General features: G+C 41.2%; 1 protein-coding gene across 5 annotated transcripts in view; it reads right to left on the bottom strand.

The window, feature by feature from the left end:
- brinp2 (BMP/retinoic acid inducible neural specific 2) overlaps positions 1-24,402 on the bottom strand; it is a 179,298-nt gene that overhangs the window by 39,160 nt on the left and 115,736 nt on the right. For all 5 annotated transcript variants that reach the window (XM_043700021.2, XM_043700020.2, XM_043700019.2 and 2 more), the window contains 2 exons: positions 10,310-10,546; positions 810-1,032 (listed from right to left, as the gene is read on the bottom strand). In XM_043700021.2, coding sequence (XP_043555956.2) covers positions 810-1,032; positions 10,310-10,546 — 460 coding nt within the window. The remainder of the gene's footprint in view (positions 1-809; positions 1,033-10,309; positions 10,547-24,402) is intronic.

The raw sequence follows: 24,402 nt of genomic DNA on the forward strand, positions 1-24,402 counted from the left end.
GTTTACAGAGGGCTGTTAGAATAGATACTTGTGTTTGACAAGGCTTACGAAAGTCCATCCCCTCAAGCTCAAAATGTGTGATGGATTGAATTTGCAGGTTGCGTTTCATCAGGTATGTATGTAACTGTTGTTACTGATAGTTAATTCCATAAGACATTCAGCACATCGAGAATGCTCCACCATTCTGTGAAATCATATTTGACTTGATAATCCTCAACTCCATTTTCCTACTTTTTTCTTACTGATTAAAAAAACTATTCATCTTAACCTTGAATATGTTTAAATACCCAGCCTCGACATCTCTCTGTGGTAAAGAACTTCAAAGATTCACTTCTCACTGAGAAAAGAAGTTCCTTTTCATTATTAAATGTGGAACCCTTTGCTCTCAGATTTTGCCCTCTGGTTCTAGACTCTCTCACAAAACGAAGCAAACCTTACTCGCATCTGCCCTGTCAAGTCTTCTAAGATTCTTACATGTTTCAATAAGGTCACCACTAATTATTTTCTGTGTTTCAGCAAGTGTAGGCCCAATCTACTCATCATTATTGCATATTTACGATTGCTGTCAATGATAGGAATTAAGGTACAGTGATAACTACAAAAATCATAAACACCTTTGAGCTTCAATACATTTTGCTGTATCATAACCCTGTCAAAGAAAATGTGCATTCCCCTACATCACTCATGCATTCCCAACGGTCTTGCCATACATTAAGCCAATCACACTGCAGTGCCAAGCCTTGTCATTCAGGTCTCAAATGGAAGAGTATTTTAATAACTAGATGTTGTTGTGTGTGAATATCCTGTACCTTTCTCTGGGAAGGACGAATTTCGGTTGTTTCTGGCAGCGCTTACTTAGGCTGAAGAGTTTGCGGACGGTCTTCTGCGCCTTATTGAAGAGTCCCTTTAAGCTGGCCTCCAGTTGCTCATAGCGACGCTGGATACTGCGGTCCATTGTCCACAGATGCAGGAGAGCCGAAGAGTTCAGGAAATACTCAGTCGGCAACTTCTTCAGGAAAATCTTGAACTCACCTGCGTGGAGAGTCAGATAAAACATGGATTACTCAGGAGTCCGAGGAGACGATGTCCACTCTGCAAAAGAACATCTATTCTGTACAGGTATCAATAACATTTCCAAAAAAACCAAACTGGGAAATGTTTCTGAGTGTTGAATCAAAGTAAACCAACAATTTTGGAAGGAAAGATCGCGAAACTCTTGCAAACTTGAAGATTAGAGTGTCATGGCAACTCATTTCAGAGATATTCTAGGAAACAATTTATATGTTATCACATTTTGATGAAAACCCTCAGACAATGTTCCCCTCTACCTTCCACATATGCTCATGGCTACCAAAAAGGAGCCTGGCTGCTACATAGCAAGACTGGAGTTCTAGCTTGAACAGGAGTTTCTGTTTACAATATGCAGCAGTAGGAAGTAACAGCAAGGGGAGAGTCATGGTATTAAGAGGAAAATGACCGGGATGGAGGAAGCAGCTTGGAGAGAAAAGACGGAGGGGAGGGGAGGGAAACTGACCAGTGTGATATGAGATATAGGTGGGATGGATATGACTGAGAGTGGAACCAGAGTGGTGGGGGAAAGGCTGGAATGGGCATGCTTGGGTGTAAGGGAGGTGGATAGGATTGGCAGTTGATGGCTGGGGGAAAGAACAATGCCAGGAAGAGGACAGAAAGATTGTTGGGGAGTGGGAGAAAGTGGGCAATGAGTGGCAGGGAGAAAAACAAAGATTCAAGGTGGCAATAGAAAAGATGACAACAAGGAGGAAAGGGCAATACTGTGGAGCAAGGTGATTGCAAAGGTCTATTGATTGACTTAAGGGAATGGCTTGATTGTTTCAGACATAAGCAAATAAAAAATTGTAGCAATAGAGAAATAGTTGTCTGAATGTAGTATTTAATCAAAAAGATCTGAAACATTGCTTAATGCAATTTAAAAACTGAATGGACAGTGCTATATCCCACTGGTGTGTGAGGCACAACATAAGTGATGATTCTTACTTTCTTTCTGACTATGTATGGCCATGGTTGCAAAGTGAATGTTTAGCTGGATAAAATTTCTAAGAATAAATTTATCCTCAATCTTTACTGCTCTCATACCTAAAAGGAAAATGTGCATCTATTTGGTGGGATAGAGAATGCAAGGAATGAGATATGGCACCAATGGTTGAAACACAAATGATTATTGAGTTTTGAGAAGATTTGTAGCTCAGGTTGAGGATCTGGATGCAAGTTTGCTCACTGAGCTGAAAGGTTCATTTTCAGATGTTGTGTCACCATACTAGGTAATATCATCAGTGAGACTTCGGTGAAGCGCTGGTGTTAGTGACCCGCTTTTTATGTGTTTAGGTGGGTCACTAAAACCAGTGCTTCATCGGAGGGTCAGTGATGATATTACCTAGTATGGTGACACAACGTCTGAAAACGAACCTGCCAGCTCAGCGAACAAACTTGCATCCATGCAAATGATTTTCAAACTGTTTGAGAGGAAAGTCTGACTTTGTGGAAATTGCAGACAGAGTATATAGCTGCACAAATACATAAGTCTTTCGATATACTGCTGCATGATAATGTCCACACATATTAACTTAACTAATGTGTGTGGCCTTCTATAGGGTAAAGACTAAAGCTAAAATTAAATAGATTATGCATTTATCCAAATAATTTGAAAAGTGTTGCAACATCAGGTTTTTGAAAGCCTGTAAATTGTAACTTGTTTAAGTATAGTTGGCTTCTGCTTTTTGGCAAGGAAACAAATTGGCTCTTTCTGAAAGTCAAAGAAATAAAGGGAGGAATAATTAACAAAATTGCTAGGCTTCAAGCTGAGAATGTCACACTGCCAGAAAAAGTGATCAGCAAATGTCTTAAAAGATCATACTGTTCATGATTGTTCTGCTGCACAAGTGGTTTGTTGATGACATGAAAATTCCATTGGGTTTGCTGAGCTTTTTATGAAAATAAAATGATGAGCATGGGCAAACATAATGTAGAACATAGCATTAAGATTTATGACCACCAAATTTAGCTGCTTCAAGTTTGGCTTTTCTCAGTGCTAAGAGCACTGTTTTTGCTCTGAAATTCCACCCACATTGTGCACACAGACTTCTGGTGCAAGTTGCACTGGGTAATATTTCAGCAAATGTGTTAGCCTGCAAGCTGGGAGCACTTGTCAGAAGTATGCATAGTTGAGACATTGTGACGTCAATCAGCACAAAACGGAATTTATGGCAGCTCTAACAAATTTGAGTTAAACACTCCTGCTATGGTCCTTTTCCAATCTCAGACAGATGAGAGCTCATTTGACATCTCTGCATCCACTTTCAGGTTAGTTGCTTCTTTATTTCTACTAACAGTAACTTTAATTGTGGGAAGTATTTGGTTGTGCAACGTCTGCTGAAGGATTTTGTTTTAACTAAAGAATTCAGCATGAACTGTTTGCTCTCAGATGTCAATGCAGTGGAACATTCCCCCACCCCCCCCACACTTTGGATGACAGCCCTACTATGAGAATGAGCAGAGATGGCGTGAAATAGGTCAAGCTGCTTGAAGGGGAAGGGCAGGGCCAAATTCTCAGACTTGAATCTCAATGAGTAATTGCGCGTTTCATTTTCACTAAGAATGTCTTCACTGACATCTGCCACCTGTTGCAACCATAGCCATAGGCTGTGATGATACTGGATTATTGGTGCTGGAAGAGCACAGCAGTTCAGGCAGCATCCGAGGAGCAGTGCTGTGGTTTTAAGAGGTGTGTTTTGTCCTGGTTTCATTTAGAGAGAGAGGTTGGGGGAGAGATGAAGAGCAATCTATGAGAAAATAAATAAGATGGGTGGTAAGTAGAACTATAGACCAGTGAGCCTGATGTCAGTGGTGGGCAAGTTGTTGGAGGAATCCTGAGGGACAGGATTTACATGTATTTGGAAAGGCAAGGACTGATTAGGGATAGTCAACGTGACATTGTTTGTGGGAAATTATGTCTCACAAACTTGATTGAGTTTTTTGAAGAAGTAACAAAGAGGATTGATGAGAGCAGAACAGTGGACGTGATCCAAATGGACGTCAGTAAGGCATTCAAAAAAGTTTCCCACAAGAGACTGGTTAGCAAGGTTAGATCTCAGGGAATACAGGGAGAATGAGCCATTTGGATACAGAACTGGTTCAAAGCTAGAAGATACAGGGTGGAGGTGGAGGGTTGTTTTTCAGACTGGATGCCTGTGACCAGTGGAGTGCCACAAGGATCAGTGCTGAGTTCACTACTTTTCCTCATTTATATAAATGGTTTCGATGAGAGCAGAAGAGGTCCAGTTAGTAAGTTTGCAGATGACACCAAAATTGGAGGTGTAGTGGACAACGAAGAAGGTTACCTCAGATTACAACAGTTCTTGATCAGATGGGCCAATGGGCTGAGAAGTGACAGATGGCGTTTAATATAGAATAATGCGAGGTGCTACATTTTAGGAAAGCAAATGTTAGCAAGACTTATACAGTTAATGCTAAGATCCTGGGGAGTGTTGCTGAACAAAGTGACCTGGGAGTGCAAGTTCATAGCTCCTTGAAAGTGGAGTCGCAGGTAGATAGGATAGTGAAGAAGGCATTTGGTATGCTTTCCTTTATTGGTCAGAGTATTGAGTACAGGAGTTGGCAGATCATGTTGTGGCTGTACAGGGCATTGGTTAGGCCACTTTTGGAATATTGCATGCAATTCTGGTCTCCTTCCTATTGGAAGGATGTTGTGAAACTTGAAGGGTTCAGAAAAGATTTACAAGGATGTTGCCAGGGTTGGAGGATTTGAGCAATGGGGAGAGACTGAACAGGCTGGGACTGTTTTCCCTGGAGCATCAGAGACAAAAGGATGACCTTATAGGGGTTGACAAAATTATGAGGGGCATGTATCGGGTGAATAGACAAAGCCTCTTCCCTGGGTAGTGGAGACCAGAACTAGAGGACATAGGTTTAGGTTGAGAGGAGAAAGATATAAAAGAGACCTAAGGGCAACCTTTTCATGCAGAGGGTGGTACATGTATGAAATGACCTGCCAGAGGATGTGGTGGAGTCTAGTACAATTGCAACATTTAAAATGCATCTGCATGGGTATATGAATAGGAAGGGTTTGGAGGGATATGGGCTGGGTGCTGGCAGGTGGGACTAGATTGGGTTGGGATATCATGGACAAACTGGACTGAATGGTCTGTTTCCATGCTATACATCTCTTTCTGACTCTATGTGAAGCCTTGGGCGTCTTTTTAAAAGTTGGAACATAGAAACAGTCTGAATGGGAGTGATCAGGCTCCCAACTATAGGCCCAGGGATTTCACGTTTAGGATTTAGCAGTGGTTGCTGTTGACTTCTTGAAGGGGTAAAAAATATTTTTTGCACCTCTTTCAGTCACAGCCAAAAGCTGGGGTTTCTGTACCTGCTACCAGATTTAGAAGTCAATCTATTTTCTGAATTTGCCTTTTGCCAAGGGTGTGTAATGGGATGTTCCTATATTGCAACAGTTAATTTGTAATAGTCATTGTATCTATTATTCTGTTACGTTTTCCCAGAGTTAGGTTAATCCAATTCCTTCTTTATTTAGTTGTATTTTAATTATAATGGATGAATAAAGTTTATTTGGTTTAAAACCAGTAAAGTGACCAATCAAATTGCATCTAGAATGCAGCATCTTACATTTACCTTGAATGTAAGAAAAAAAAAATAAGGTGTCGACTATATTCCAAATATTTTGAGGGGGTTTGGTCTGATCCATAACCTGCTTCAGTGCAGGACTGTATTAAAAATGGACGAGAAAGTGTCTATGAGGATAAAAATTTATGAGGCTAAATCTTTCCAGGCTGGTAGGTGACATTTGAACTATTTTCCAGTTTATCATGTACTCTTGCATAACAGAGGTCACTGAGGCTCCATATTCCAAACCAACTGGATACAGAAAAATATCGGAGTGATAATATATCTGGTGATACAAGCTTAAGTCCCACCAGAATGAATGGTGAAACTTTAATTCAATTAATTAAGCAACCTAATGAAAGAAACCAGTCTTCGTCACAATGATCACGAAACTAATAGAATGTTGATTAAAAAAAAGGAATACAATTGTTTTCTCATGTTCCCATGGGAAATAAACCTGCTGCCGTTATCTGATCTGTTCTATGTGTGCCTCCAGATCCATCACAATGTTACTGATTCATAACTAGTCTCTGAAAAGGCCTAGCTAGTCCCACGCTTGCATTAAACAACTGGACAGATTGCTTGGAAGTGACATCGATACACTCTGCCCATTTAACCCGATAAAGCGCTCCTCACAAACATCTAGCACTTGTGATCAAGCTTAGCTAAGTCAGGCAACAACGGGTGGACCCATCATCATTGATGCTACTCTTCAACCATTTAATTCACTTCATGCTGAAAGCACTGGGAACAGCAAATACTATGGATCTGATGAAATCCCAGCAGTGCTGTGAAGACTTATGCTCGAGAGCAAGCATACGCCAACCGAGCTGTTCTAGTACACCTACAATATTGTAGCCTCCCATCTCAATTGTTCAGGTTTCTCCTTAGAAAGCACTTTCAAAAGACTGAAATATTTGACTTTGAGCTTTATTTCCTTATTTTTCGACTTAATACTAAGAATTACTGCAATGTGTAACTTTGTTCTTTCTTTCTATCTTGTTCTTAAGATTCTGTACCTAGACACTTCTACTTAAGATGGTGCCTTGTGTGGTGACAGTATACACTATTCACTGTTCACCTAAACTTTTGTCCTTGAGTACAGTAAAATTTAAGTCTAATCCAGCCAATTACTGCCCCTTTATCTATGCACAATCCTCCTCTTCCAGCACGATGTTACCCTTGTTCCCTACTCAGCATGTGCAGATCCCATCTCTAAGCTATACTTCAGAGGATGTGCAGATCATTTTCTGAGCTGGTGACCATGACCATGAAAGCATGCTGTTTCTGCCTGTAGTCATGTGCCACTTTGACCTGCAAGAGAGAGTTAGGAATGTCAGTGAAAGTAATGGAAACTTTTTAGTTAATATGATTGTCATCTTCCAATACCCAACAATGTGTGTAAGCTATGGAATGCGGGTGTGAAGGTTGAGGTGTGTGGTGTTGTGGTGAGAATCTTTGATGGGTCTCTGACTGATGGAGGTTATTGAAGTGTGGTGCTTTGAGCAGTGCACAAAGTTGTTGGTGTGGGATTTCGCATTTCAAGATGACTTCACTAACCTTAACTGTTTGACCCAGGACACTGAGCATCATGTGCCTGGACAGCTGCTTCTACTGCCTTCTCAGAATTGGTCAGGAGGGATTTCTGGCTTTGCATTAGTAGAGCATCTCTCTTCTCCTCTCAATCAATATGCAACACAGCATCAAATAACCGTATAGAATACTTTCTGCTCTGCTCTAATTTTGCACTCAATTCACTCGCATTTCTCTCTTCCACAACTAGTTTCAGTAGCTACTCCAGTTGGAAAACACCTCCTAATTAATAAGTGCAGGCTGGCTTTAAGTAGTAAAGGAAAAACTCTGGAAGCCAGGCACCTGTAATGACAACAGAAAAAGCAACATGTCTGGCAGTATGTGTGGAGGGAGAAAAAGAGTTAAGATTTTTCAGCAAAATAAACCGTGTCATCAGAAGAAGAGTTTCATTCAACTCGAAGTGTTGATTTTGTTTTGCTCTCTGCGACTGCTGCCAGACTTGCTGAGAGGTTCCAGCGCTTTTCTGTTTTCATTTGGCTCTAAGCAGTGTTGACTAGCTGAAAATGATGCTTCTGTCACACAAACCCTGAGACCCTGCTGCAGCCTGTAGTCAAAAACACTGGCTCACGTAGCCATCATTAAACTTCAGTGGACTTCACTTTGTGTCCTGCCTGCATCAGAAGTAGCAGGTGTAGGTAATGTGGAATTTGACATATATGGCACAGAAATAGGCTCTTGTGGCAATGCGGTAATATCTCTACCTCTCAGCTAGAAGGCTCAAGTCCCATCCACTCGGGAGGTGCATCTCTGAACAGGTTGGTCAAAAATACTAATACAACACATAAACAGGCCATTCAGCCCAATTAGGCCATACCAGTATTTATGCTGCACTTAACCTCCTCCCATTTTTTATCATCCATCATTGTAACCATCTACTATCTTCTTTCTTATACTTGTTTAGCCTCCCCTGAAATGCACCTGCTTTATTCTCTTCAATCATTCAGTCATCTCTCCCAGCTTCCATTGTGGGAAATCTCCATGCTCACACCACAATTTGGATTAAAAGGTTTCTTCTGAATTCTTTATTGAATTCTATCTTACGTTAATGGCCTCCTTTTATGCTTTTCCTTACAAGAGGGAAATGTCCCATCACAATGTTTCTTAATTTCAATGACATCAATTAGGTCACCAGTCCACCTTTATTTTTCAAGAGAAAAAGACACTCACCCAGTTAGTCATGCATTGCAATTCCATTCCTGTTTTGGGGCATGTCCAAATTTGCGGTCTATGTCTCATGAGATCTCACATCACTAACAGGTGCTAGAGGCATTTAATAATCTTCAAAACTATGTCCACATCAGAGAAATTCAATGTCAGATTTTGAGATTGTGTTGAATAATCATCGTAAGTGTTTAGCAATAAAAGCCCCATCTCTGTGATAAATGGAATCAACTGACAGTTTGCATTACCAGCAATATAGAGTCATCACTCTCAACTGTCGCCCAACATTGATGCAAACTGCTCTTGCCCTACTTAAAAATTACTGATGGACAGAATGTGACCATCCAAGCTCTTTACAAAATCAAACAGCAATGCATTTTTTTTGCGTACATTCTGAATACCTTTGGTGCCTTGCACAGAGAATGGATTTATCGCTCTTGCCAGACTTTCAGAACTAAGAGTTGTATCTTGACATACAACTTAATCTCAGATATCTGTATCCAAACTGACATTGGTCAACCTCCATTTTATTATCAGACCTGGCAAATTCTTTCAAAGGTTAAACAGTCTCATCAGATGCATTGTCACAGTTAAAACAATACAATATAATTTTTATTCTGAAACAAACCAAGGGATGGTAAGTGTTTGAATTCCACACTTGAGTAGCGTTTGACAATGACCCAGGATTATCCCAGAATGTCTTTCATTGAATACTTAAACCTCCTGAGATAGATTGGAAGGAAAGTGATACAATAACATGAAAACAAATTATTTTTCATTGATTCATTTTGAATAGTTTTGTTTATTAGGTATAGAAGTATTAGACCAGAGATAAAGGGTCATGTGAATGAGTGCAGTGTTTGGAGACAGGAGGCCATTGAAATAAACCTCCAGATATTCAACAACCCAGGGTTAGATACCCCAATGATGAGATGCTCTTTTAAGAAGCATCTCAAAATGACTGCCAGAAATGACTGCCAGACTACTGAGACCCCTTCATATCATGGTAGCCCACAAACCCACCAACACACTAAAACAGCAGCTAATGAACTTGAAAGACCCTATACAGACAACAAGCAAAACTAATGTCATTTACAAAATACCGTGCAAGAACTGTAACAAACACTACATTGGACAAACAGGCAGAAAACTAGCCACCAGGATACATAAACACCAACTATCCACAAAAGGACATGACCCACTCTCACTTGTATCCTTATGTACAGATGAGGAAGGACACCACTTCGACTGGGACAATACATCCATTCTAGGACAAGCCAAACAGAGACACGCACGAGAATTCCTAGAAGCATGGCATTCCAACAGGAACTCTATCAACAAACACAGTGACTTGGATCCCATTTACCACCACTGAGAAAAAGAACAGGAAATGGCATCACCACAGGAAATGATCTCACTGCAGGAAATAATGTCACCAACCCAAGGAAACCAACTTAAACCCAAGGAAACCAATTGAAATTCAACTTAAATTTTTCAACCTTACTCAAATCTGTTTACCCAGTTCTATTTGGATTAACTCTTTAAACTGCACAACCCAGATGAATAATTGGCTCAAGGTTCATTTCCAAAAAAATGACATGATTCATAGCAACATGGGAGTGGGAATGATGCTTGCTGAGTATTTTCAAAGAGTGCGGCCTCTGGTATTGGACAAGTTGCAGGATTAGGATTGGAGAGAAATAAATACAATACTATCCACTTTGGCATAATATGAAGATGAAGGCAGGCACAATTAATTTCTCCATTCACAATTAATTGTCAAATATTGTACATTGCCCCCTCCACTGCCCTCAATGTGCATTCATACAAATGCTATTGCAAACCATTAGAAGGAGAAAGAATTATTCCAGCTCACCTGACGCTTCAAACTCTTTGTTGTAGTTGGTCCAGGTGTCTGTTACCCACAGCAGGCTGTTCTCCAAGGCTTGGATATCCATGTAAGGACAGTTACACTCTGGGTACTTGGGTGTACACTGGCACCAGCAGTCATGGTTTTTGCAGATGAAGCTGCCCTCCGAGTTACAGGCGATGTAACTGAGAGCAGCTTCAACAAACCGTTCCCGTAGGTGCACAGGCAGAACGTTCTGTAGGCCTGGAATAACAAGGACAATGAAAGGTTACATACACACACACACACACACACACACAGACACAAATGGGAATAAAACTATCACCATTTTCTCACCAAAGCTCGACAGTAAATGTGCATCACTGATACATACAGTACCCCGGAGGGCCTCCGAGTTTAGCTCATCTCTCATGCGATCGGGTTGCTAAAAATGGCTTCAGCAAGGCTGGGCTGGGAATAGGATGTGGGAGCAGGGAAAGTATGTTTATGCCCTTGTTCTGACACTGCAGTGGGTGAAGATGTTCACATATAAAAGTCAGAGGAGAACAGGAATGGGGGGGACTGAGCTCTTGTATAGTGCCAACATGCCTTCATTGTCTGTGGAACCATCAGAACTGCACTCCAGTGTAATTGTTCAGTGGGTGCATGTGTCCGTGAAGATCTATCCAAGTATGAACTGCAGCAATCTCTGTGCTGTGAATAAGTGAAGGCTGCCAGTGGGCTGTGTCTCAGAGGCAAAGCAGACAGTGTCCATGGAACAATATCTTTAGATGTATCAGCAAGGATTGACTGTTCACCTCACCTGTGTACATAAGATAGCCTTAATTCACAGAAGACATCAACCACAGCCAGAAATTCAATAAAAATCTGTGAATACTGCAAATCTGCTTGCACTATGTCAATTCATAAATACATCAAGATACTGGGTGTCAAACACGTCTTTGTCCTGTTGCATTCAGTGCTGGTTTGAAGCAGGGCTGCAATATCTCTAGTCTTTCTGACTCACTGTACCCTCATTGCCCTCTCAGGTAGACTTAAAAGTTTATTTTGGCCTGGTACCATTGGAAAAGCAGCAAAGGATGCTGTCCCAGAGTCCTGGCCAATATTTCTCTCTCAGTCAGTGTTACTAAGGCTAATCCGAAAAATCCCATAACGAAAAGCTCGAGCCATCTTTCAAAAATGATGGTGGATCATTAAACAATTAATTTAAGGACAAGATTCCACAAACATTCTCATTGCAATCACAATCACCTTGAGACTTCTTGATCCATCTCAGCTCCTCCTGAGGTCCTCTGCTTCACAAATGCCAGTTTTCAGCAAACTCTGCTCACTACGTGGGAAATGCCAGTGTGCAATGGATTGAGCAAAGTCTATGGTCCTGATAACATCAATGCTATAGAGTCAATACATTGTGTTCCAGAGGTAGCTATGTCCCTAGCCAAGCTGTTCAGGTACAACTACAACACCAGCATTACCCAACCATAATGGGAAATCACTCAACAGTCTTGCTCAGGAAATACAGGACAAATTCAATCTAGCCAATTACCACGCCATCAAGTCTACTCTTAATTATCAGCAAAGTGAAGGAAGGGATTAAGAATTGTGCTATCAACTCATGCATGTTCACCAATTGTGGGAAAAGATCTGCTCCCTGCCTACCCATAGTAGGCCTAGACAGAACATAGGAAAGCAAACTTGGCCAAATATACCAGAAACACCCAGAATGCCTCAGCAGTGACCAAACAGGCTGACAAGTGAAACCAGACAGCACTCGCAGACAAGGGTATACACTTCCCAAAAGACAGTAACAATACTCGGTCAACACAGCTGTCTCAAACCCCTGAGGACAGTCTCATAACACAGCAATACCAAAGCTACACCAAGGAAAGGTCAGACGGAGAGGCACCACCAAGGACATCACTCCCAGGACAGGGACAATGGAAGCACCTTATTGTTTCAAAAGAGACATTCTCACCAACCTGCAAAAAGAACTGAAATCTCCTGATCCCATCAAAGCTCATTGATACTGTCAGGATGTTCCATTGTATCGACAATCAGGACATTCTTCCGGTAACTGTTTTTCATTTATCATCATTGTAACTGGATTACTCAATTTCCAAATACATTGTATCTTGCCCCATTTTAATTAACCTTATTTTACAAGATTCTTATAAAACCTGGCTTCATCTTCAGCTCGAAGAAGAGAATCCTTGATCTCCCTGTACAGACTGTCAGTGTCAGCCTAGTCAATTTCTCTTCCAGCAATATCACTTGTAATAAACCGCTTGTCAATTTCATCCAATCTGGTTTCTGTGGTCTCAGCTTTATTGGGCTAATTTCTCCGAATCCAATGGTCAGCTTGGATTCCACCAGGACCACTTAGCTCCAGACCTCATTACAGCTTTTGTATTGGAATATTTTCCAAATAACTTGATGAAAATTATCTCATTGTTATTCCAGGTTGGCTGTTGGGTTGTGCCCACAGTGCAAAAAGGGGCAGCAAGATGGCTCAGTGGGTAAAACTGCTTCATAGCACCAGGAACCTGGGTTCAATTCCAGTCTTGAACAACTGTCTGTGTGGAGTTTGCACATCCTCCCCATATCTGTGTGGGTTTCCTCAGGATGCTTTGGTTTCCTCCCACAATCCAAAGATGTGCAGGTCAGGTGGATTAGCTGAGCTAAATTGCCCCTAGTGTCCAGAGCTGTACAGGCTAGTTGGGTTAGCTATGGGAAATGCAGGTTTATGACATAGGGTAGCGGTAGGTCGGGGTGGGGTGGAGGGTCAGTGTGGACTTGTTGGGCAAAATGGTCTGCTTCCACACTACAGGGATTCAATGAAAGGTAGTCTATAGACTGTAAAGCATTTGACAAATCCTGAACTTGTGAATGTGTTTGTGTTACTGTGCTAATATTTCATGTACAAAGATACAGCTGAATTGGAGGTAGGGGGTGATGACCATGAAGTAGTTACAGTTGAAAAATATTTGATGGCATATATTTGGGTTGAATGAATAGAAGCTCATTAGTGAGGTATTTATGTGGAGGCTCTGGTTGATGTTGCACTGATATTCAGGCCTTCTGTATGTAGACTGATGATCATTCAGCTGTGTGGTTCACTTTCACAAACAGGGTGTCTGGTCTGGGAAGATGAGGGCCTACATTACCCACATAAAAAAGGGAGGGAGGGACATAGCTTGGATAAAGAGGTGCTGAGCTTTTTTTTAAGGATGGAAAGCCGGTGAACTTCATGGGAAGCTCCATATCAAGAGAATTGGTTTAACCGATTCTGTTTGAAGTGTTTTTGGTTGTGTGTATGTATGTGTGTGTGTGTGCGCGCACATGTCTGTGCGTGTGCATGTCTGTGTGTGCCTGTGCGTGTATGTGCACACGCGCACTTGTGTGTGCGTGTGTGTGTGTGTATGTGTGTGTGTGTGTAAGTGAGAGAGAGTGTGTGGGGTGGGCTTGGATTAAATCCAGAGAGGAGGGAGAGATAATAAAGGTGATAGGAAGTCAGGGCATCTAACAAGCAAGCAGAGTGAGTTTTGTTTAGCAGTGTATTCATTATCTCAAAACTCCCTTTGACATGATGCACTGTTGCCAGTTTCAGATAATGGTCTGAGTACAATCATTCCCAGGAGAGTTATTACTGAAACAGCATTTTCATCAATAGACTTCAAACTAAATCGATACGTATTATTTCCTTGCATTTCAAAACCCCTGAAGCTTGTTATCAAGATATACTGAGTGAAGATTCAACATTGGCTTGCTGTGGCATCCCCTGTAGATAAAACACACAAACTGGCATCACATAGAACTGTTCTCTAGTGAAGTTACACAGAGCCAAAGAAAAGCAGAGCACACTCAAAAACCACACAGCAGCAGCCTATATCTGTTGATACAACGTAGGCGCTGAAAGCCAGACTGAAAGTTTGGCCAGCTGCCGGCCAAGCTTAATAGGTCAGGCAGCATCCGAGGAGCAGGTAAATCGATGCTTCATCAGGAATGCAGGACTTATGCCCGAAACGTCGATTCTCCTGCTCCTTGGATGCTGCCTGACCTGCTGTGCTTCTCCAGCAGCACACTTTCAACTCTGATCTCCAGCATCTGCAGTCCTCACTTTTTTCCTGCCTAACTTAAAGCCACACAACAGTTTTCAACAATTCAACACGGCCCAAGGGACTAGAACAAAAGGGGGAACACAAGACTTGGACGGAATACCAGCCCAGGTATTGTGCAAACGGTTAATTAGATTGTTCATGCACCAGGATACCTCAGGGCTTAGACTGCAGGCAGATCCAAAAAGACCTTCAACTGAAATGTGAGAAAGTCAATGCCATTGTACATTAAACTCATGAATCGGCCTATTAAGTCCAATTCCACTTGCCATGAAAAAATCCAGTCAGGTCCATTCTCTGCTCAATCCCCATAATTTTATTGTCTTACAACCTTTTGAAAATCATGGATTGTTTCTGTTTTGTTCCTCATGTTTGGGTGGGGCGGGGGCAGGGGCCTGTTGTTTGCCTTTGATAATTCTGCAATAATCCATTATATTTTAACACAAGTTTTATTTGCATTATAACACTACATATAGATATACATATAAAACTAACTCTTCCATGTGATCCCTCTGCAACTCTCAATTGGATCGTGGTTGCTGAAACTGCCTCTCCTTGCTGTATTTTTGCCTTCACTTCCTTAGAGTGAAAAGACAAATTGATAGTGTGATTGGCTAGAACGTCATGTGGTATATACCTTTTGATCGCTTTCCCATGACTGAATATTACTTAGGAAGTTCTTCTCTAGATTCTGCACAGCTTACTTTTTATAGCAACTTCATCTGTTTTAATGATCAACTTCAATTTTATGCATGCTACCCTGCAAAGAAGTGAAATGTATTAAAGATATAAAATAGATCAGTTATTACTCTAGCTTTATATGTTTAACTTGCCATGATGTGATCTTTGAATTTCAACTTTGTCCCTACTCACTTGAGTGAAAAGGTTTACCATTTGATCTACTTTAACCGTCTTAATTTGTCACACAAAATACTAATGCCTGTACCAGTGACTTACTTAAACTTGGTAAGATTTAACAACCAGTATTTACTGCCTGGATTATTGATTTTTTTCTCAGGATGTCTAACTTATTTGACTCTCCCATTTCTTGGATGTAATTACATTGTAAATTTGTTCACTGTTTATTTTCTTCACTTGCACGACTAGAGTGTAGCATTTCTTGAAATGATCGTGTTGGTATGACTGTAGCATTCAGCTCCACCTGCTGGGCAAGCTTCTTTCTTTTGTGCCTTATTCTGCTGTATCTGAAGCATTTGAAAATGGTGGTTGGCATGCTGTCAGTACTTTTGATTGTTTTTAGACATGCTTCCTGCTCATGGGGCTACTTACTGTACTAACTTGCTTCAGTATCGCCCTGCACTATACCCTGGTTTAGCTGCCAGACCTCAGATTGTCTCTCAAACTGTATCAGTATTAAGCTCTTCTTAGACTGTTAAAAACCTGACAATGCCCCTATCATGCCAACTGTGCAGTTGCACATTAATGTCTACCTGATATCTCAGTGTGCACAATTGCTGGTAATCCAGGAAGATCACTGATGAAGGAATCAATAGACTCCTGTGGTGTCCGTCTCTGTTTATTAAATCTAAGTCATACGCTGACTGAATCTTTTCAGATACTAACATATGCATTGATGACTTTCAGGAATTCATTGTGAGGAGGTTAGATTACCTACAGTGTGGAAACAGGCCCTTTGGCCCAACAAGTCCACACTGACCCTCCAAAGAGCAACCCACCCAGACCCATTTACCTCTGACTAACTTCCCAACACTATGGGCAATTTAGCATGGCCAATTCACCTAACCTGCACATTTTTGGACTGTGGGAGGAAACCAGAGCACCTATAGGAAACCCACACAGACATGGGGAGAATGTGCAAACTCCACACAGACAGTCACCCGAGTTTGGAATTGAACCTGGGACTCTGGTGCTGTGAGGCAGCATTGCTAACCACTGAGCCACCGTGCCGCTCCAGCTTTCAGCCACCCGTGATCTGGCCACGAGACAACTGACCCAATTGTCCTGGTTTTCTTACTGCAACCCTGAGGCTATTGGATACCTGGTAAAGTGTTTTCTCCAGTTATCCCACACGTGCGCCAGCTGCAAGCCTTCTTTTGGCAATGGCTGTGATGGTGGTAGAGGTGATTCCATTATCTTGCCTGCTCGAAACTCTGCTGCTAATTTGAGACCCTCTCCCAGTCCCAGAATGCAATGGCTGATGCTGGTCATTTAAAGACCTTTACTGTTCTTTCCTCCAATTATACAAATGTTATTTTTACTGTGGATTTCCACAACAATAGTCTTTCTTTTAGTTCTGGCTGTCTTTTGGTTTCTTCTGAAAAGCGCTTCACAGTTTCATGTGTTCCCATCTTGTTGCAACTACGTTCTGTATTCAGGCTGGTGTCATGGGAAGAATCCTATTTCTCTTAAATGATTCTGCAGTGGCCAAGGGACATTTTATCACAACCTTTATATACATAGTAACACTACAATCGACATTGATCTACACTAACTCAATGTGTCTCCTTAGTTATGCGATGTAACATTATCATTATATCATGATCAAATGAGCTCATAGTGTTTACCCCTGCTTTTTTTTTGCTGAATACCCAGTCAATATCAGCTAAATAGGACAGCCTCTCTTCAAGTTATCTAAACCTATCATAATCTTGTAAACGTTTATCAAGTCTTCCCTTCGTATTCCTTTTGGCTAAGGAAAATAATCCCAGCTTCTCTAACCTAACTTTCTACTTAAAACTCCTCCATCGTTAGTGCCATTTTAGAGTCATAGAGTCATAGAGATGTACAGCAAGGAAAGAAATCCTTTGGTCCAACTCATCCATGCTGACCAGGTATCCTAACCTAATCTCATCCCATTTGTCAGCACTTGTCCCATATCCCTCTGTACCCTTCCTATTCATATACCCATCCAAATGTCTTTTGAATGTTGTAATTGTACCAGCTTCTACCACTTCCCCTGGCAGCTCATTCCACACACGTACCACCCTCTGTGTGAAAACATTGCCCCTTAGGTCTCTTTTATATCTTTCCCCTCTCACCCTAAACCTATGCCCTCTAGTTCTGGACTCCCTCACCCCAGGGAAAAAAAAAGCCTTGTCTATTTATCCTATTCACGCCCATCATGATTTTACAAACCGCTATAAGGTCACTCCTCAGCCTCCGAAGCTCCAGGTAAAACAGCCACAGCATATTCAGCCTCTCCCTGTACCTCAAACCCTCCAATCCTGGCAATTTCCTTGTAAATTGTTTTCTGAACCCTTTCAAGTTTCACAACATCCTTCCAATAGGAAGGAGACCAGAATTGCACACATATTCCAAAGTGGCCTAACCAATATCCTGTACAGCTGCAACATGACTTCCCAACTCCTATACTCAATGCTCTGACCAATTAAGGAAAGCATACCAAATGCCTTCTTCACTATCCCATCTACCTGCGACTCTATTTTCAGGGAACTATGAACCTGCACTCCAAGGTCTCTTTGTTCAGCAACACTCTCCAGGACCTTACCGTTAAGTGTATAAGTCCTGCTCTATTTGCTTTTCCAAAATGCAGCACCTCACATTTATCTAAATTAAACTCCATCTGTCACTCCTCAGCCCATTGGTCCATCTGATTAAGACCCTGCTGTACTCTGAGGTAACCTTCTTTGCTGTCCACTACACATCCAATTTTGGTGGCATGTACAAACTTACTAACTATATCTCCTATCTTCACATCCAAATCATTTATATAAATGATGAAAAACAGTGGACCCAACACCGATCCTTATGGCACTCCACTGGTCACAGGCCTCCTGTCTGAAAAGCAACCCTCACCACCACCCTCTGTCTTCCATCTTCGAGCCAGTTCTGTATCCAAATGGCTAGTTCTCCCTATATTCCATGAGATCTAACCTTGCTAACCAGTCTCCCATGAGGAACTTTGTTGAATGCCTTACTGAAGTCCATATAGATCACATCTACCGCTCTGCCCTCATCAATCCTCTTTGTTATTTCTTCAAACAAATTTAATCAAGTTCATGAGACACGATTTCTCACAAAGCCATGCTGACTATCCCTAATCAGTCCATTTTGTTAAATTTCTTCTGCATCCTCTCAGGAGCTCTAACATCCTCCCTAAAATGTGGTGTTCAACTGTCACTGAGCCTGAACCAGAGATTGGTAAAGGTTTAGCGTATCCTCTCAGCTTTTGTAATTAATGCATCTATTTATGAAGCCCAAGTTCCTATATGCTTTGGAAACCATTCTCTCAATATGTCCTGCTACTTTCAAAGATTGATATCCATGTACCCACAGATCCTTTGCTCCTGCACATTACCTACAACTCTGCATTAAATCTGTGTTGCCTCTGTCTATCCTTTAGGTCAAAAAGCATCACTATTTAAAATTCTACCTGCCACTTGTCTATCCATGCTGATAGCCTATATCATTATGCAGATGATTCATATTATCCTCACTGTTTTCCATTCCTCCCCACTGGCAAAGTTTGAAATTGCTATCTGTGTTCTAAACTCCAAGTCATTTATGTACAGTAAATAAAAAGCAGCGATACGAGCTCTGAGGCTAGTGGAGTAACAAGACTTCCAATCTTCCCGCATGAGAGGCAACTGTTTACAATGATTCTGTCCCTTTTTTATAATCCAGTAGAACATTAACACATTTGTCTCATGAGTTCTAACTTTGCAAACAAGTCTCTTATGTGGTACTTTGTAAAATGCCTCCTTGAAAGCGATATACACAACATCCACAGCATTCCTTTCATCATCCTTCTCTGTCATTTCATCAAATATTTTAAGTCGTCAAGTATGATCTACCTTTGATTAATTCAAACTTCTCCAAGTAGCTGCTGATTTTTATCTGATTATTTTGTTATGGTTGTTAAACTAAATGGCCTGTGGTGGCTCAGTGGTTAGGACTGCTGCCTTACAGAGCAAGGGACCTGGGTTCAACTTCAGCCTCAAGTGACTGTGTGGAGTTTGCACATTCTCCCCTTGTCTGCATGGGTTTTCTCCAGGTGCTTTGGTGTCCTCCCACAGTCCAGAGATGTGCAGATTAGATTGATTGGCCATGCTAAATTGCCCATAATGTCCAGGGATATATAGGTTAAGTGGATTAGTCTTGAGAAAGGCGGGGTTACTAGGATAGGGTAAAAGAGTGAGTCTGGGTGAGATGCTCTTCGGAGGGTCAGTGTGAACTTGTTGCGCTGAATGTCCTGTTTCCACAGTCAGGATTCTGTGATTCAAGACGGGCTGAGAACATATTGATTGATATGGTTCTCCTGGTCAAATTTCAGAAATCCATCCTCCCTCCCACACAGGCTCCTTACTCTAAATGCCAACATTATCTCAATCAATCTTTGAGCAATCACAATCCTCAAAAATACCATTCCATACCACTTTCACCTCCCTGATTTCCATTTTAAATCTGTATCGCATTCTTTCCCTTACCATTTGGACACTCCATTTTCATCCTAACTCTGACCAAACGTATTCCGTCCTTGCTTCCTTTCTTTCTGATGTCACGTGGTCTTCCTTAATAACTCCCACCACCCCATCTTCATTTCATCTCTTGTAGCTTTTTTGATGTGGAGGTGCTGATGTTGGACTGGGGTGGACAAAGTCAAAAATCCCACAACACTAGGTTACAATCCAACAGATCTATTTGAAATCACAAGCTTTTGGAGGACTGTTCCTTCAAGTGAAATCAAAGCTAGTGATTTCAAAAAAATCCTGTTGAACTATAGCCTAGTCATGTAACTTCTAACTTGTTTGAATACTTCATATTCTTTGTTAAGTACCCAGTTTTGCCATTTATAAGCCTTCTTTCCATTATTGTCCCAACATTATATTTCTGAATGGCTTTTTATGCTCGTAACTCACCAATCTTATTCACCACAGTTTGTACATTTACATACATGCATTGTAATCCTGCCTTTACATTCATTGCTAGTCCCATCTGACTCTATTCTTAAGATGGATCTAATGCCTTCTCTGCCTGCCGAAAACTCTTACTTTGTGTACACTGATCTTCAGGAAGTCAGGAAATTATTTTCGAGATTGATCAAAGGCCTATCTAAAAAGAGGGACATTTTGCTGAGTTATATTTGATAATGACTGTCCCCATTTGTCCATACTTGAACTGAATTCCTCATGCCTTAGAAAGACCCCTCGATTAATCAAGCAAGATCATTTAACACTTTATTAAATATCAGACAGAAAGCCCAACCTGGATTTTGTTCAGAATTATCAGCAGTATGTTAAGAATTGGAGCAGTTTGGGGATCTTCAAATTGGATCCTCCACTGCAAGTGCAGTATTTTATTAGTAATTAACCCGCTCTGATTCATTTAAAACTGTCTTCTCCTTCGCAATCAACAGATTCTCAAACAGAACAAAGGCAAGAGTCTTTTTTAGGTTTTCAATGGAGCAATCAAACACAGATTCCAGCAAAAGCTATCCAGTGGTCACCCTTTCACCTCATACCTCCCTTCATTGGTCTCGTAAAACCAATTAAACCACTCAGAACTGTACTTGATAAAGTACTTTGAAGAAACTGCTGGAGCAATGAGTTTATGAAGAGATGAAATACAGGTATACATCCTTGTCATAAACATGGATACATGCATGCAGTGTGATCAACACTTCTTTGTAGCCTTGTAATGATATTACTTTAAGCTTTTAATACACTTTGCCTTTGCAATAAATATATTTTGAAAGGGCTATTAGTGTGATTGCCAAAATTAAAATGTGGAGCTTATTCAAGGAACAGCTACTGCGTGTCCTTGTTAAGTATGTTCCTGTCAGGCAATGAGGAAGTGGTCGAGCGATGGACCTGTGGTTTACTAAAGTTGAATCTCTTGTCAAGCGGAAGGAGAAGGCTTATGTTAGGATGAGTCGTGAAGACTCAGTTAGGGTACTTGATAGTTAAAAGTTAACCAGGAAAGACCTAAAGAGAGAGCTAAGAAGAGCCAGGAGGGGACATGAGAAGTTGTTGGCAAGTAGGAGCAAGGAAAAACCTAAAGCTTTCTCGGTATATCAGAAATAAAAGAATGACTCGAATAAGATTAGGGCCAATCAAGGATAGCAGTGGGAATTTGTGCATGGAGTCCAAGGAGATAGGGGAAGTGCTAAATGAATATTCTTTGTCAGTATTCACACTGGAAAAAGACAATATTGTCGAGGAAAATTCTGAGATACAGGCTACTGGACTAGATGGGATCGATGTTCACAAGGAGGAGGTGTTAGCAATTCTGGCAAGTGTGAAAATAGATAAGTCCCCAGGGCCGGATGCAATTTATCCGAGGATTCTCTGGACAGCCAGGGAGGAGGTTGCAGAGCCTTTAGCTTTGATCTTTATGTCATCATTGTCTACAGGAATAATGCCAGATGACTGGAGGATAGCAAATGTTGTTCCTTTGTTCAAGAAATGGAGTAGAGACCACCCTGGTAATTATAGACCAGTGAGCCTTACTTCGGTTGTGGGTAAAGTTTTGGAAAATGTTATAACAGTTTGGAGTTACAATCATCCAGAAAGGAATAAGTTGATTAGGGATAGTCAACATGGTTTTGTGAAGGCTAAGTCATGCCTCACAAACCTTATTGAGTTCTTTGAGATGGTGACCAAACAAGTGGATGAGGGTAAAGAGTTGATGCATTGTATACAGATTTCAGTCAGGCATTTGTTATGGTTCCCCATGGGAGGCTATTGCACAAAATACAGAGGCATAGGATTGAGGGTGATTTAGCGGCTTGGATCAGAAGTTGGCTAGCTGAAAGAAGACAGAGGGTGGTGGTTGATGGGAAATGTTCATCCTGGAGTTCAGTTACTAGTGGTATACTGCAAGGATCTGTTTTGAGGCCATGTCATTTTTATAAATGATCTAGATGAGGGCATAGAAGAGTGGTTTAGTAAATTTGCAGATGATACTAAGGTCAGTGGAGTTGTGGATAATGCTGAAGGATGTTGCAGGTTACAGAGGGACATAGATAAGCTGCTGAGCTGGGCTGAGAGGTGGCAAATGGAGTTTAATGTGGAAAGGTGTGAGATGATTCACTTTGGAAGGAGCAACAGGAATAAAGAATACTGGGCGAATGGTAAGATTCTTGGTAGTGTCGATAAGCAGAGAAACCTTGGTGTTCATGTACATAGATCCTTGAAAGTTGCCACCCAGGTTGATAGGGTTGTTAAGAAGGCATACGGTGTGTTAGCTTTTATTGGTAAAGAGATTGAGTTTTGGAGCCAAAAGATCATGCTGAAACTGTACAAAACTCTGGTGAGGCCACACTTAGAGTATTGTGTACAGTTCTGGTCATGGCATTATGGGAAGGATTTGGAAGCTTTGGAGAGAATTTTAGAGGAGATTTACTGGGATGTTGCCAGGTATGGAGGGAAAGTCTTCTGAAGAAAGGCTGAGGGACTTCAGGCTGTTTTTGTTAGAGAGGAGACGGTTGAGAGGTGACTTATTTGAGAAAAATAAGGTAATCAGAGGGTTAGCTAGGTTGGACATTGAGAGCATTTTCCCGAGGATAGCGGTGGCTAGTGCAAGGGGACATAGTTTAAATTGATAGATATAGGACAGATATCAGAGGTAGTTTCTTTACTCAGAGAGTAGTAGGGACACGGAATGCACTGCCTGCAACAGTAGTAGACTTGCCAATTTTAAGGGCATTTAAATGGTCATTGGATAGACATATGGATGAGAATGGGCTCCTCGGATGCAGCCTGACCTGCTGTGCTTTTCCAGCACCATTTTAATCTAGACTCTGGTTTCCAGCATCTGCAGTCCTTGTTTTTAACCTATGGATGAGAATGGAATATTGCAGGATAGATGGGCTTCAGATTAGTTTCACAGGTCGGTGCAACGTTGAGGGCCACAGGGCCGGTACTGTACTGTAATGTTCTATGTTCTATGTTCTAAGACTGAACAGAATAGAACAGGAATTTAAATCCAAGCAACGATCATTTCCTGCATTGGCTAACTTTGTTTCAGCTAATTTGTTTTTGGAGGTGTTTGAGGTGTCTGAGTGACTTGGTACGTGCGGTAAACTCTATTTCTCAACAAACAGCTCCATCCCTCTCTTTGGTAGACTGAACCAAACTATTTGCAACTGTGACATCGACCCTGAGATGAGTTTCAAACCCACAATATCCATGCCATCACCAAGGTCATATTTTTGCACCTTCAATCTTGCCTCAGCTGAATTTTTGCTGAAAGCCCCATCCAGTGCATTGTGACCTTTATTGACTATTCCAAAACATTCCTGGCCAGTTCTACCTTCTGTGAACCTCAAGTAATCCAAAACCTGGCTACGTGCCCTCAATCGCACCTAATCCCACTTCACTCACTCTATTGCCTTTCAGTCAATTGATTTAAAATTCACATCTTGATTTTCAGATCCCACAATGGTCTCAACCTTCTCTATCACTGTAATCTCCTCCAACCTCACAACCTCTAAGATATTTGCACTTCTAATTCTGATCTCCTGAATATCCCCAAACGTAGTCGCTCCACCATTGGCAGCTGTCTTCAGCTGCTCATGCTGTGGAATTCACTCCTTAAATCTTCCTAGCGTTTCTTTAAGAAAATCCTTAATACCTCCCTACCTCTTAGACCAAACTTTTAGTGAGCAGGCCTATTCTCATCTTTTATGGTTTGGTACCTAACTTTTCTTTATAATGCTTTTGTGAAGGACCTTGAAACCTTTTATGTTAAAGATGTTCTGTAAATATAAGTTGTAGTTGTTAACATTAAGGGTTTAAGGAAAGAACCTTTTCTTTGGCTGTGGCCCAGATACTGAAGGATTGAAATGATCTTGAATAATTAAATGAATGGATCCATTTCCAAAGCATTCCTCCGTTCATTATTCTTACAAAGCTTCATGAGTTCACCAAAATAAGTTACAAAAATGGAGAGGATATCAGCACATGGATAAATTAGTGTGTTGGTTACTGTAACTGCATGGTATAATTTCAGACTCCACAGAACATTTTTCATAAGGAAACA

This window comes from Chiloscyllium plagiosum, unplaced genomic scaffold (genome assembly GCF_037043375.1).
Source record: "Chiloscyllium plagiosum isolate Xiang-an unplaced genomic scaffold, Cpla_swu_hap1 HiC_scaffold_9, whole genome shotgun sequence".
NCBI lineage: Eukaryota > Metazoa > Chordata > Chondrichthyes > Orectolobiformes > Hemiscylliidae > Chiloscyllium > Chiloscyllium plagiosum.